Source organism: Manis javanica, chromosome 13 (assembly GCF_040802235.1).
Source record: "Manis javanica isolate MJ-LG chromosome 13, MJ_LKY, whole genome shotgun sequence".
NCBI lineage: Eukaryota > Metazoa > Chordata > Mammalia > Pholidota > Manidae > Manis > Manis javanica.
The window spans coordinates 18,516,164-18,531,999 of NC_133168.1; the positions used below are offsets into that span (position 1 = coordinate 18,516,164).

The window sequence follows — 15,836 nt, forward strand, 5'->3', positions numbered from 1 at the left end:
TTTTAGATGGTTGTATGGCCCTACCTATTAACTCAACATGTGTAGAATCTTTGTTCTGGCAATTCTACTTCTAGGAATTTACCCTAGTTCACCCCAACAAGAATGAAAGGATGCATGTACAAAGCAACAATTTAAATGTCCCCGTTTGGCTAAAGATATTACAAACCCATACTAAGGAATCATTAGGCCACTGTAAAGAATGTGGTTATCTATGTGGAATGATATGGAAAAATGTCTATATTAAATGGGGGAAAAGTGATTAGCAACCAGGGTATATGTTTTAAAAATATAAAAAATATGTATGTATGTATGTATGTATGTGCATAGAATAATGTCAGAAAAGTTATATATATTAAATTTCAAACTTAACTGATTATTTGGGGGTAGTATTAAATGGGGAAATGATAGGATTTTACTTTTCAAAAATCTGTTTAACAACAAAACCAACAGAAATTCGAAATACTGGATCTGAACTAAACACTGCTAGTTTTGTTTTTCTATCTAGAATCCAGGCCAAATCTCATTCCTTCCAGAGAAGCCAGGAGAACATTCATCTCACTCAGCCCCATTCCTTTGCCATTTACCAGGACTAGCAGCTATTTCCACCACAGTGAAAGGGTCCTGGGAAATAGTCAATCTACTGGCTCACTTGCACAAGGATTTCCCCAAAAGGCCACAGATCCAGGCCATGGTCAATTCTTCCCAGTATCTATTTCCACTTACTTGAAGGAATAGGTAAAAAACTCAAATGCTTACAGAACCAGAGAGATGAAGTAAATGAATGAAGTGGGTCACGAGAGCGAGAGAGAGAGAGAGAGAGAAAGAGAGAGAAAGAGAGAAAGAGAGAAAGAGAGAGAGAGAGAGAGAGAGAGAGAGAGAGAGAGAGAGAGAGAGAGAGAGAGAATGAACCTCTTCTGAAGGGGACAATGTCTGTGGCTTGTTCCAAAGTCACTACCTTCCCCTTGGGGCAGAAATCATAGGCTTTGGGGAGAGCTAATCCTAACTCACTTTATATGAAACAATGAAGAACAAGTTTCTATGTTTGTAATAGAAATACAAAAGAGTAATCAATCTCTAACAAAAAGGGGCTTTTAACAAGGAAATGTGTAGACCTACACATACCCTGTCCTGTTCTGTACAATCCTAGTTTTGTTGCTGGGGTAGGGTACAGAGACTTCAGAGAATTCTGCTTAAGAATATGGAATGTCTTAATTCTACCTGCTTTAAAAAAAGGAAAAAAATCATTTCATATGACATCAGAGATACTCAGGTGCTCACAGAGAATTTTCTTGAGGATCTCCCCAGCCTGCCCTGGGAGATGCTACTCAACTCCTGGATAATTAAACCAAAAGGGAATTTAGGTTCAGTGTTGCAAGATCTTTTGATATTCAAGAGACAGCTAGAAACAAAGGTTTCTTTCCTGGAGATTTATTTACAAATTCAGTCAACTTCAAATAGTATTTCAATGCTAACCCAACAACTCTAAGGTTTATAGATCGTTACGTATTAGAAGTTATGCTTCTTTAAGACAGGCTTATGCCTTACTCATCTTTAATTAACCTCCTGGGGCTTAGCACACACCATTCACTTAATAAAAATATGCTGAAGGAAGGAGATGGATGGACTGACTGACTTAAGTGCAAGGACCAAACTGACAGCTTTAAAGCTGAAAAAATCTAAGATGTAGCAGCACAATAACTAACTTATTTAAGATTTAAAAAAAATGTTACACCCATTTCAAAGCCATCTCAAGAAACTTTATCTGCCAATTAAACTGTATCCAGTGATTCTGAACTAACAAGAAAACGTCAATCTTTTATTTTGCTCTGACATACAGCAATTAAAAAGCCAATTACCTGAGGTAAAAAAGAAATAGTAAAGGAACAAAAATCTATAAAGATTAGCTAATGTCCAAACCAATGGTATGACTTTCTAGGCTAGAGCTCTTGGCTCTACTCCATCTAGCCTAGAAATGCCTAACATGACTTTTCCCAGTATCCGCATTACATATAACAGGCTTATTTCTAATCTCGGTCAAAAAACCTACCTTATTACTCTTCACTTTTGATTCTCAAGAAAAATTAAATTATTACTATTGTAATTATAACCTCTAACCTCATGTTGGGCATTCAGCTTTCTGTCTGAGGTTATCCTTCTTCTGGACTCTGATTACAACTTGTCTACTCGAGGGATCATGGAACTCTCTTGATTGCCCTCTCTTCTGTATGTCAAGTTTTCCCTCTATGTATACTTAAAGTTTGCCCCACAATCCCTTTGTTCTCCCCTTGATTGCTCTGGAGCCAAAGGACTCCAGAGACACAAGACTCTTGGCACACAGTAAATGCTCACACAATGCTGTCCAACATATTCTAGTTTCTTTATTTAAATTCTTGAAATACATATTCTCTGTTTCTTTATTAGTAACTTTTAATTCTCATATCCTGTCTCCAACTTTATTTTGGAATTATGAATCCTCCAAAATGCAAAGTTCCCATTTGGATCATGTTCCTACTCTCAGAATTCTGTAGTATAAAACATACAAATACATGAATACTATGCTTCATGCCAAACTAGAAGTAAAAATAGAATCATGTCTCACAATGAAAATTAAGTTTTACATTAAATATGCAAAATATTAACATGTATCTCTAGATAGCTATCTATATATCTGTATCTGACTACCCTCTAGGATTATTTTATATATACATATTATGTAAATATATAAACATATATATGTATACATTATATATAAGCATACTTATTACATGTTCATATATAATACATAAGCATATATAAATATGTATATAAAACAGAGAATGTATTCCTAGGGGGGGAAGTCATATAAATTTTATAAAATTACCTTAATTAAGTTATCCAGTTAAGATCTGCCAGTACCTCAAAGTCCAAGATACTTGCAGATCAAGTTCTAAATGTTGCCAAATACAAACATCCTACTAATTGTTAAGCCACCACCCTCTTTTCCATAATTTCGTCAAAGCAGTTAAAACATCCAAATTATTTAGAAGAGAAACTAGGTGAAATCAGTTCACATATAATTCTGAGAGATTCTTAGAATCACTATCCAAGAACATACCAAAAATGTAAGATTGATAATGGTCCCTGACTATCAAAGAGAAAGGGAAATAAAAGACATTCTAATCTAATTGAAAATCAATTTCTTCACTTTTAAAAATAATTACTAACAAAGGAAAATATACTCACCTCTTCGATTAACTTTTCATTTGGTGATGATGTACAAAGACAGACAAGGTATGTTTGCTTAAAACTACCTTTTGTACCAATCTCTGGATGATCAGAACACAGCTTTGCTAGAGCAGTTGCTTGACTTAACTGATTTGTTTTGATTAGATGTTTAATTCTCATATCCAACAAGATGGGACCCTCAAAAGTTAAAAATTCATTCACTTTAAAAAACAAGACATAATAGATTATTAACATTTGGTAATAGTTCATCTACAATACATAGACTTTTATGGAATATTTTTTAAAAACCAAAAGAAACATTTTTCTTTGCGATTTTCTATTACTGGCAGGTTATCACAAAATATTTCACCTTATAAGCAGAAGATTTCATTGCTAACTTTTTAAGGTTGCATTAAATATTTTGCCTGAGAGTACCATTTAGGATGAGGTGAATTGACTTCTTGATAAAAATAATTTTGCATTAAACTCTAGTAGTCAGTGTTAACTAAAATCATAATAAATTCTTTTCCCACAGCATTTATTTTGGAATAAGAGCTTAGCATCCCTAGAAATTTGCACTGCTAGGGCATTACATACACTGGCAACAACAAAAGGATGTTTGGATGAGATTCAGCTAATACTGTGGTTCAGTACTGATGACGTATTCATTTTACAAAGGTGAATTCTATCTTGCTTCATAGGTGTTTTAGAATGAATTAATAATATATCACAGAAAAATAAATAAGGGGTGGGGAAGTCTGCTGAAACTTCTGTGGGTTTGTGTTGCTATTTTTAAAACAGCAAACAATAAACCTCAACATTTGCTTAAGACCCACTATGCATAATAAATTTCTATTCTGTCCAAATCTTTCAACATAGTAAAAGATGCTTGTTTGATCAAGTACAAGTAATTCTTATTTTTGTATCTGTGAAGGAGAATTTAAATTTTAACAAATACAAATTCAAACTTTTTCCTAAGTTTCTTTACCAGGATGTAAATCATGTAAAAATTTATGTAGTGACGGATAAGCCTGAAAGCTTTGGAAGGCTTCTAGTAATAAAATTTTAAAAGCCCTACAAATAAACACATAATTTCTGTACTTGTGAACAAACTGGAAAATATATCTACTAAGTAATTTGTGGGTTGGAAGATGACAAATGAGGAATATTTTAGCCTTCTTTATATTCTTAGCTACTCTCCAGTACCTTTATGTTTTAGATCTAACTGTACTACACTACGAAAAGGTTCTTCTATAAGAGAGTATAATCATGGCTCCTTGTATTAAAACCATGAACATATAAGCAATTTAACATGGGATCCCGAATTTCAACCTTTTCTGGAGGTCTATACTTTTGCACCAGCTGCTCTCTATTCTTACATTAAACAAAACCAAAAAGTATAATGACTAAACACAGATAAATAGAACAGTAACTTTTTGATGCCTCTGACTCTCTGTGTCTTACATATACAGGGCATAACTTTTCTTTTTTTTGCATCACATGATCCTATTAGGACAACTATATTGCAAATATCCTTTCACAGTTCAGTTCACTGACAAAAGCAAGATCTGTAAAGATTTTAAATGAAAACTTGAAAATTAGAATTATTCTGGCTATAAGTAAGTCATAGACTTTAAAACAGCTTTAGTTTCCTAATAGAGTAAAGTCTAATGAGAAGAAACCCTAGTGATAATAAAGTCTTGGAATTTTTTCAAATTCTCCCATGAAAACTCATAATAAACAAACTCCAAAGATCATGACAAAGAAATTATTTTACTAAAGGTGGCAAGAACTTAAAACTGATGAAAATTTTAATAGGAGAATCTCAAATAGTCCCTTAAATCTGAAACAGCAGCATGTAAATTAGAATGTCAAATTGTGCAAAATAATTTCTGTACTTGATTCAATATACAGGAGGACATGTTAATATTATTAATTTCAAAAACATGGTGTGTGTGTGTGTGTGTGTACATGTGTTTAAATAATGGGAAACCATTGCCACATTTAAGGCAAAAGTGATTTCAAAGAAATATTAGAGCAGTAGAGTGTTTATAGATCATTTTGTCTGGTGGCATCATTTGGCAGATGAGTAAACTGAGGCTCACAGAAGGCAAGTGACGTCCTAAGGCCATAAAGCCAGTTAATGACAGAACCAGGACCAGAATAATGGAGTCTTCTGACTTTCAGCTTTATATAGTGGTGTGTTGAGGGAAAAAAAATTATTTGACTGGTCTATTAATTAGAATGGCACTTTATATAGCAGTAAAGAGCTTTAAGTAGGATTAGCTTTTAAAGGAAAATAATTATATATTCTGAAACTCAAAATTCAAATGGATTACATTCTAATAATTCAGAATCTGCTGAAAGCTTACTTACCTCCCTCCTTATCACCTTTCTCCATTTCTCTTTCATTGCTTTTCCTTTCCCCATTCCTCTGTATCTTTCTCTACTTCTCTCCAATCCAGAACATTTTTTCCTCAGAGTTGTAAAAGCACATCAAAGACTACCTGTTTTAGTGCTTGTTACTTATGAAAAAAAGTTTTATGATCTCCTTCAGTAGCTTGCACATCAAATTTCACTCCCTACTCTTTCAACTCCCATCTCAGAATATTTTTTAAAATCTTAAATTGCACTAGTTTGTAGCTTTTTAATCTATTTCCTCTGTAATTATGGATTTGAACAGAAAAGCATGTTTTATTGTATTAGAGCCTATCAAGAGAGCTGGATGACATAAAATGACAATGTAAATGGATGATATTCAGCCAGTTCATTTAAGAAAATAATAATGGCTTTTCTCCCATAAAATGCCATTTATATAATATTAAAAAAGAAAATATTAATTCCTACATTAAGGATAAATATTTTACAATGTGTCAGTTGAATTTTTGTGATAAATCATTACACAAATATTAATGAGCATGAACTATGCACCAAAACTTAAGACTAGGTCTTTGATTCCCCCCAAAGTAGAGACAACTTACTGGGTGCATATTTTCACACCCAGATTTGCACAGGATTTCCTTTGCAGCATCTGACTAGCCATTTCACAAGCATCTGAAACTCTGCATACAAAAATCTCTATACCACAGTATGTGTTATCTCAATCCACTTAGTTGTGCTCAAGCCAGAAACCTAAGAGTTGGCCTTAAAAATGAGCTCTCCTGCTGACCCCTCCTCTCCCATACATACAATCCACTATTTAAATCTGTCACTTCTAATTCCTAAATATTCAATCCCATTCACTTTTCTCCATTTCTATTTCTGCCATTCGTCCACTCCTCCCAGCCCAAATCATTAGTCTATCAGATCATAACATAGCACTCTGTAGTCTGTACACACTCTTACTCGTCTCATCACATCTCCTCACATCTCCTCTAGTACCAGAGTGTTTCGTCTTTTTTTTAAACAAACACCTGATTGTCTTTTCCCAGATTAAAGCCCTCCAGGGGTTTCCCTTTCCCTTCAAAGGTAAATCCCCAAATTCTCATCATGGCCTACATGAATATATATGTATTCCTTACACCTTTAAAAAAAAATACAATTTGTATTTCTTTTAAAAACAATTCAGAATTGGGGAAGGAGAAAGAAAGAAAAGGCATCCAAATTGGAAAGGGACAAGTAATCTGACTGTAGATGACATGATCTTTTATGTAAAAAGCCCTGAAAATTCTACACAAAATAATTAGATAAACAAATTTAGCAAAATTGCAGAATACAAAAAATCAAAACACAAAAATAGGTTGCATTTCTATACACTAATAATGAATATAAAAGGAAGTTAAGAAAACAATTTCATTTACAATAGCAACAAAAAGAACAAAATACTTAGGAAAAACCTAACCAAGAAGATGAAAGACTTGTACATTGAAACCTACAAAATATTCCTGGAAGAAATTAAAGACACAAGTAAATGGAAAGATCCCCAAATGTTCATGAATTGGAAGATAATATTGTTAAGATGTCCAATTACCCAGCTCAATCTATAGATTCAATGTAATCCCTGTCAAAACTGAAGTGGCATTTTTTGCAAATAGAAAAATTTATCCTAAAAGCCGTATGAAATCTCAAGGGACCCCAAATAGCCGAAACAATTTTGAATAAGAACCAAGTTTGAGATTTCACTCTTCCTCACTTCAAAATAATTTACAAAACTACCATAACCGAAGCAGTATGATGCTGGCACAGATAGGCATATAGGCAGTGCAACATAAGGCCAAGAAATAAACCCTCACATGTATGATCAAATGATCTTCAACAAGAGTGCCAAGGCCACTCAATGGGAAAAGGACTGTCTTTTCAACAAACTATGGTGGGGAAACTGGATATCCACATGCACAGGAATGAAACTGGACTCTTAAGGAACTTAATACCATATTAAAAAAATAACTTGAAATGGATTAAAGATCTAAAATCAAGACCCAAAACTAGAAAACTCCTAGAAGAAAACAAATGAGAAAAGCTTCAAGACACTGGACATGGCAATGATTTGTTAGAAATGATAACAGGTATAGGTAACAAAAACAGAAATAGACAAATGGGTCTACACCAAACAACTTTTGTGTATCAAAGGACAGAATCAACAGTGAAATGGATGGGAGAAAATATCTGCAAATCATGTAGCTGATAAGGGGTTAATATCTGCAATATATAAAGAATTCTTACAACTCAACAAAAAATCAAATAACCCTATTAAAAAGTGGGCAAAGGATGGCAATATACATTTCTCCAAAGATGCTACAGAAATGCCAACAAGTTATGAATGATACTCAGTGTCTCTAATTACCACAGAAATACACCCATTAGAATGGCTACTAGTAAAGATATAAATGAGCATTGGTGAGAATGTGGAGATGTCAGAACCTATGCGCACTGTTGATGGGACTATAAAATGGTACCTCCTCTATGGGAAACAGTCTGGAAGTTCAAAATAATTAAAAATAAAATGACCATATGATGAGCTATCACACTGCTGGGTATGTCTAGAGAATGGAAAGGAGGGTCTCAAACAGATATCTGCACACCTTTGTTCTTAACAGCACTACTCGTGAGAGCCAAGAGGTGGCTGTGATCCAAATGTCCATCAAACAGATGACCAGGCAAACAAAAAGTGGTATATACATACAAAGGAGTATTATTTACCCTAGAAAATGAAGGAAATCCTGTCAAATGCTACATGTGGATATGATCCTTGAGGGCACTCTGCCAAGCGAAATAAGCCAGTCACAAAAAGGGAAATATGGCATGATTCTACTTGTACAAGGTACCTAAAGTAGTCAAAGTCATAGAAACCAAAAACATCATATCAGCTAACCAGGGGCTCGGAGAGAAGGGTGGGGGAAAGGAGAGTAGTTTTTTAATTTTTACAGAGTTTTTGTTTTGCAAGATGAGAAAGTTCCAGAGATCTGTCACACAACAGTATGACTATACTTAACACTAATGAACTGTATACTTAAAAAATGAATAAATAGTACACTTTATGTTAATGTGTTTACTACAATAAAAAATGAATAATCTATTCAGCATTTAATTCAAATTCAGAAATTTAATAAAACACACTTCAAGCTCTTGATAGTGGTTCTTAACTCAGGCTGTAGAATTATCTTGAACTTGCAAAAAGTACTAAAGCCTAGGGCTCAGACCCAGAGACTGTACTTGGTCTGAGGTAGGCTGTCTGCAGTGGTCATCTAAAAACTCCTAGGTGATTTGGGCACAGCCAGGATTAAGAACCACCGCTCCATGGAACTGTATTTCAGTGTCCAAATTACCAATTAGGGATAATCTTAACCTTCACCCCAACTCTTAGCCATTCCTGAAGGAACATGTTATATTTTCAAGAAATAGAATTTTCACTTAAAGATTTCAGAATTTCTTAAATCATGGTTGCTTGCTTTTTATTCATTAAGCCTGAAACTGTATGGCTATAACTGGTTTTTGACATGACTGACATATAACAAAATGTTAAAAGAATATTCTACTATGTCACAGATGAATCTAGTTAGTATACAACACTAAAATTTTGTGTGAACTAAGAATTACTAGTATTTCATTTGAATTCTCACATATTTATCCATGTAACATTATCATAAAATGCACTTACTGAAACAGATACAGTGTATTTTTCTAGGATGTTTCAAGAAGCCTTTTGAGTATGTGTTTTTAATAAAAATGAAAATCTTGGGACCATGATGGTTATGTTTAAGTAATTAGACTATAATTAATGTTAAGAAAATGTGAAATATGTCATCAGCATGAAATGAGCAAGTGAATACTTTTATAAGCTTACTGTAGTTAAGTTCTATCAGCTTAATTCTAATCAGTCACTGATCCTCAAGGCTCTCAAGGTTATAACAAAGTAAAAGGCAATCTAATTTAGTAGTGATTTTTAAAAATAAAATCTAAAATGCTCCATTTACTTATTTTTATGCCAAGACAAGGTGAGTTAAGGTCAAAGGAGAGAGGGAGGGAGAGAGAATAAGAGAGGGGAGGAGGAAGATATGGGGGAGCGAAAGGGAAAGCAGGGGTTGTGGGGGGAAACACAGCCAAAGAGGAACAAGAGTTAGGAAAAGCGTACTTCTAAGAGTACCCACACTTAATGTAGAGTTTGCAAGGTGCTCTTTTTAGTGACTTTCTGTAAGAAATGTCCTAACACAAAAAAACTGAACGGATTCACGTCTAGGTCTCAGAGTCACCCATTGAAACATTCTCTACATAGACAGGTAAAGACACACACACACACACACACACACACACACACACACAGACACACACACACACACACACACACACACACACGATATCAAACTGTCAAAGGGCCAAAGAACTAGACATTTATTACCCCAAATCAAATATAATCAGATCTGGCCTCACCCTCATTTGTAACTTGTTTTCTCTTCCCATCTCCTTTCCCTTAAAAATGTTACTGCATCTTTTGTACACTAATATCTGGTCAGGAATTTTTCCATGTTCACTTTAAAATGGAAAGTTTATTACTTAAACAAAGACTTACTGCCTCATAAAATTTCGAAGGATTGAAAACCAAAGGGTTCTGAAAAAAAGAACTGCAGGGCTTAAATTTAAGAAAGGACTGGTGAGCTAATACAAATGCAATTTATGCAATTACAAATTATCCCAAGGTGGGGGGAAGTAAAGGGAAAAAGGACAAAGGAGTTCAGTGTGACTACAATGGGGAGCCCCCTCAGGATTTGTATTTTAAAATGATGACACATATAAAACAGGGGAAAGCAGGCTCAGGACCTGTGAGTGCACACCCTGTGAGTGTCAGAGAGCTGCTATTAACCTATGTAAAATGTTACTAAAGCTAAAACCCAAGGTGACTCCTAAAATTCACCAAAAATGTTGACAAATTGGCAGACGCGGGTAACTTCCTGAGAAAGGCCTACTGCGTGGGTTTGATTACATACATACTATTTATGATGACAGAGAAAAGGAGAATTCATTTATTCTTATGGTGGTTCTGATAATAATATTTAGATTAAAAAGGGCAGTACAAACAATGGAGCAAATGGAATACATGGGAAATTTTAATTTTCAGAACATTTTGCAAAACTGTGGGCTACAGAAATAGATACAGTCCTGAGTAAGAAGTCTCAAAATTAATTACATATTAAAAACAGGGTTTCTGATTGTTCAGAAAGAGAAGTGTGAATGGTAAGAGTGAAGACAAGCCAAGATTCACAAAACATAAATTAGGTTACACTTTTCACAAAAGTCTCAGAATGTGTCATAGACCCAAATGTAAAATGCACAACTATATAACTTCTAGGAAAAAAACAGGAGAAAAATATACACAACCTTGGGTTTGGTAATGAGTTTTTAGATAAAACACCCAAAGCACAATTCATGAAGGAAAAAATTTGGGTACATGGACTCCCTTAAAATTTAAAACTTCTCTGTACAAGACACTGCAAAGAAAAAGAACAAGCCACACAGTGAAAGAACATATTTGCAAAACTTGTATCTGATAAAGGTATTTCAACTGTACAAAGAACTGTCAAAACTCAACTATAAGAAAACAACCTGATTAAAAGTAGACAAAAAATCTAAACAGATGCTTCGCCAAAGGCATACAGATAGCAAGTATGCATATGAAGATGTTCAATATAATGTTATTACAGAAACGCAAATTAAAACGTGGTGCCACCACACATCTATCAGAATAGCTAAAATTCCCCAAATAGACAGTACTAATTGCCAATAAGGGTTTAGAGCAACAGAGTTCTCATTCATTGCTGGTGATAATGCAGAATGGTACAGTTTGGCAGTAAAGCAACAGTTTTCACCACATGATATAGCAATCTTACTCCTAGATATTTACCCAACAGAAGTGAAACTTACGTCCATATAAAAACCAGCATATGAATGTCTATAGCAGCTTTATTCATAAATACCAAAAACTGGTAGTGAACAAGATGTCCTTTAACAGGTAAAAGGAACAACAAATTGTGGTACATTTATACCACACATAATATAATGGAATACTATTCAACAAGAAGGAATGAACTATTAAACCACTCAAAGACATAGATGAAAACTAAAAACATATTGCTAACTGAAAGAAGCTAGACTGAAAAGGATATAATTATATGACACTCTTGAAAAGGCAAATCTATAGAGATGGTAAACAAAATCAGTAGTTGTCAAGTGCAGAAGAGGGTTGAATAGGTAAAGCAGTTGATGTTTTTTAGGGCAGTGAAACTCCTGTGTAGATTCATGACACTATGCAGTTGTCAAAACTCAGATAACTTTACAACACAAAGGAGGAATCTCAAGATATGCAAATTTTAAAAAGTTCATTTAGGATGGTGGGGAAACCCTGATGGAATGCAGAGTATGGCAGAAGAGTCTAATAATATTCCAAATGTTGTTAGAGGACTTCATTGAAAAAGGTGGGAGAATGAGGTGCTCACTAACTTTGGATGAGTGGAGCCTGGAAAAATGATGACAAGAGGAACTGCATATAAGCACTGTACTGTAATTAATAAGGTTTTTTCCACAAGGGTACAGGCTATCAATTCTGAAACTACTGTATATATATAACAGAACTGATTAAATAGATGGATGGCCAATGGTGAAAAGAAGCTAGTCTGAAAAGGCTACACATATTGTATGATTCCAATTACATGACACTCTGTTAAGTGAGATGTTCCGTGAAAGCAAGAGGAGGAGGCTGCAATGACCCATGTGCTACGGGGTAAAGTAGGAGGGATCAGTATGAACTCTCACACTAGGTTTACTAGATACAGCTGGGTACATGTAGAAATGTTTTATACCTAATACAAATTAGGGGACCTACATGTGTTTTCTTGCTTTGTCAAGAGGTCCTAGAAGCAACGATATCCCAATAGCAACAAGCATACCCAATTACCAGAAACCAAGGTTTCTAATACTACTGTCCGACAAAAAGAACCAGGGCTCCCTGAAGAAATAGCTGATTCTAGGTCTGGGGCCAGGATATATGTAAGATAAGCCCTGAGCACCTTGTAAAGATAGAAAGGAAATACTCAAAACAAAAAACATAACCCCCAGTGATGGGGGTACATCAAAGGGACACAGAAGTTAAAGAGTTGCCAGTGGCCAAACTGCAACAAGTTGAGCAACAAAATTATATGAAGTAGTACTGGATTATGACCAAAGTATAAACCAAATGTCCATGAGTCCATACCAATATAAATGACTGAATGAATAAACAGAAGGGGAAGAAAACACATCTGTGTGGAATTCTAAATACTCTATATAGATACCACCCCTACAAGGAGGTGGAGCTCAACTTTACCTTTTAAGTGTGGGCTACATATAGTAGACTCCTTCCAAAGAACACAGCACGGATGAGCGGAAAAGAGTAACTTTATAATGGAGAAACCTAACAAGTACACTACCTCAGGCAGGTGATCAAGGTTAACATGAACAGTGAGAAGTCTGGTGACAGCATGTACTCTTGATACAATGTGATGACAAGGCACTTTATCTCTGTGGTCTTCCTACCTCAAACCCATAAGCCCAGTTCTAATCATAAGAGAGCAACAGCAGACAAATCCCAATTAAAGGACAGTCTACAAAATACCTAACCAGTATTCCTCAAAACTGTCTAGGTCATCAAAAACAAGGAACGTCTGAAAACCTGTCACAACCAAGAGGAGCCTAAGGAAACATGATGACTAAATGTAATATGGTATCCTGAGCATGGGTTCCTGGGACAGAAAAGGGACATTAGGTAAAAACTAAGGAAATATGAATTAAGTATGGACTTTAATTAATAACAAAGTACCAATATTGGCTCATAAGCTGGGACAAATGTATCATACTAAGTGATAATACTAATAATACTAAGATACTAATATTAGGGAAAACTAGTGAGGTATATGGGAACTCTCCACAATTTTTCTAAAATAAATCTATTTTATTTTCACAATTCTTTACAATAAATCTAAAACTATTCTAAAATTAAAAGTTCATTTAAAAATAATAAATTAGGTCAGACTAACCTCAATATTAAATCATCTTACATAATTAAACTCTAGTCAAATACCTGCTATGCTTTCATCAAATCCTTATACACATAAAGGAGAACCATGTATGAGACATAAATAAAAATAGGTGTATCTGATGAAATCATAATCAAAGGTATTGATTAATTAAAGGACTGAGGCAAGCAGGAAGACTTCGGTAAGTACCTCAGGGGCTAGATTTCGGGACATGACCTTTTTATGGTTGTCATCAGGAACCTGGATGCTAACAAGAGGAAAAAAGTGGGGACAAAAACCCTGAATAACCAAATCAAGACTTAGAAAAATATTGGCAAGTTGCAGAAACAGAGTGGATCTAACATAGTGAAATCAAACAGAAAAAAAAAAAGTAATACCTTATGTACCAAAAGACAACATATAAAAATGTTGTCTTTTAATTTAAGACCAGCACTTATTGTAAAAAAAAATCTGTGTGTGCAATTTTAGTAATCTGAGTTTTGAGAATGATATGGCCATCCAAAAAAGGTAATGTCATCTTACGTCATGCTAACTTCAGTATAAATTGTCAGGAAAAGGAATGAGAGTACCAATGACCTCAAAGCTGGCAAGGTCGAATATATTTAGGGTACACATTAAGTTCTGAACAACAACAAACAAAATACATTAAAAAACTAAGAAATGATTGTAGATTTAAAATCATGCCACACCAGGAAGGCTTTTAGTTGGTAGAGGAGAAGATCACCAAGTGTGGACATGACGGCAATCTTAATCTCAACTGCTATGACACGAAAGAGGGCTTTATACTTTTTGGTATGTCTTTAAGGGTAAAACCAGATCCAAAAGATGGCAACTCCAAGACTATAGTTTTCACAAGGCAAATTTTCTAATAGCAGGCTAAGAATGGACTGAACTACACAGTTACCATTTTCTACAAGCGTTCAAGCAGACCTATGTATTTATCAGTGATGTTTTAGATGGGAGTTAAAATTGGGTAAAAAAAATAAATGAGTATTCAGTGCTTTGCCAATCTCGAGATTTTGACTAAACAAACGTACAAGAAAATATGTATGCTTTAAGTTCCTGGATGTTCAAAGGTCATCTACTTGAATTACATTGGTTTAGGTATTCTAGTTACCTTATTCTAGAATGCTAAAATCTTAAAAGTGAAAGCCACATTTAAAATTTTGAGTCCTACCCATGCTTAGTCCCCCAAGTCAAAAAGAATTTCTTGGTTTAGCTGGGTTTTAATGGGTTGAAAATAGTCAATTAAAAACAAACTCAGAATTAAGTGGATTATCTACTGTTCAAATACTATATCAAACCTTAAAGGTTTCACTACAAACTAAAGAGCACAGTCTTTTGAGATGTACTAATTATTCACTAAGCTCTCCCTCTCCTCTTCAGACCTGCTAGGATAGATTAAGTTAAACCAAGGGGCTGAATATATAATAAAAGAGCTAAAAGTTCCCATCCTTTTGAACCACCATATTTGAAAATGTAATATGTAAAACATTAATTTCTTCACCTTTTTCAAAGGAGGAAATAAACATTCACTTCTAGTTTGTGTAATTATCCATAAAATAACTCCCATCAAAGAAGCATTCTAAGTAACAGAGAACCAAGTAAAGGTTTTGGCTGCAAACCTCTCAATCATTCAACAATCTCTCTGGTTGCTTCATGAGTTGTATTAAAGTCTGCCTATCTACAATCCGTTTCTATTGTAGAAACTCCTTTTGGCTGCATAGTCCAAATTATTCTAGCAGCTATGTCAGGTGGAGACCAAGAAACACACAGCAGAGATGGGTAGAGACATTTGTTAATGGAAACAATGTTAGACACATTTAAACAAGTAAGGGAATTGAGCATGTATTCTTTTAAAATAAATTTTAATCTCCATTAAGTAAAGGTTTCATTTTTCCTGCTTTAACATAATGTGTCAGTTTGGAAAGAAGCCCTTTAGAAACTGACAAAAGAAAAAAGGAGTTAATTATTTAAGCTAAGTGCAATTTATTTGGTTAGGTGCAACACAGTATAACATAAGGAGAGAGGCTGAGGACCTGACTTTAACTCCTGGCTGTGCCTCGTAACACTGGCACATAATGTAGAAAAGACAATTAATTTTTCTGAGTCTGCATTTTCTCATCTGTA

At 34.5% G+C, this 15,836-nt stretch overlaps 1 protein-coding gene across 3 annotated transcripts in view; it reads right to left on the minus strand.

Annotated features, from left to right (window-relative positions):
* The window catches only part of ZNF292 (zinc finger protein 292), an 82,186-nt gene that overhangs the window by 22,997 nt on the left and 43,353 nt on the right, over positions 1 to 15,836 (minus strand). For all 3 annotated transcript variants that reach the window (XM_037013749.2, XM_037013758.2, XM_037013768.2), the window contains one exon: positions 3,223 to 3,425. In XM_037013749.2, coding sequence (XP_036869644.2) covers positions 3,223 to 3,425 — 203 coding nt within the window. The remainder of the gene's footprint in view (positions 1 to 3,222; positions 3,426 to 15,836) is intronic.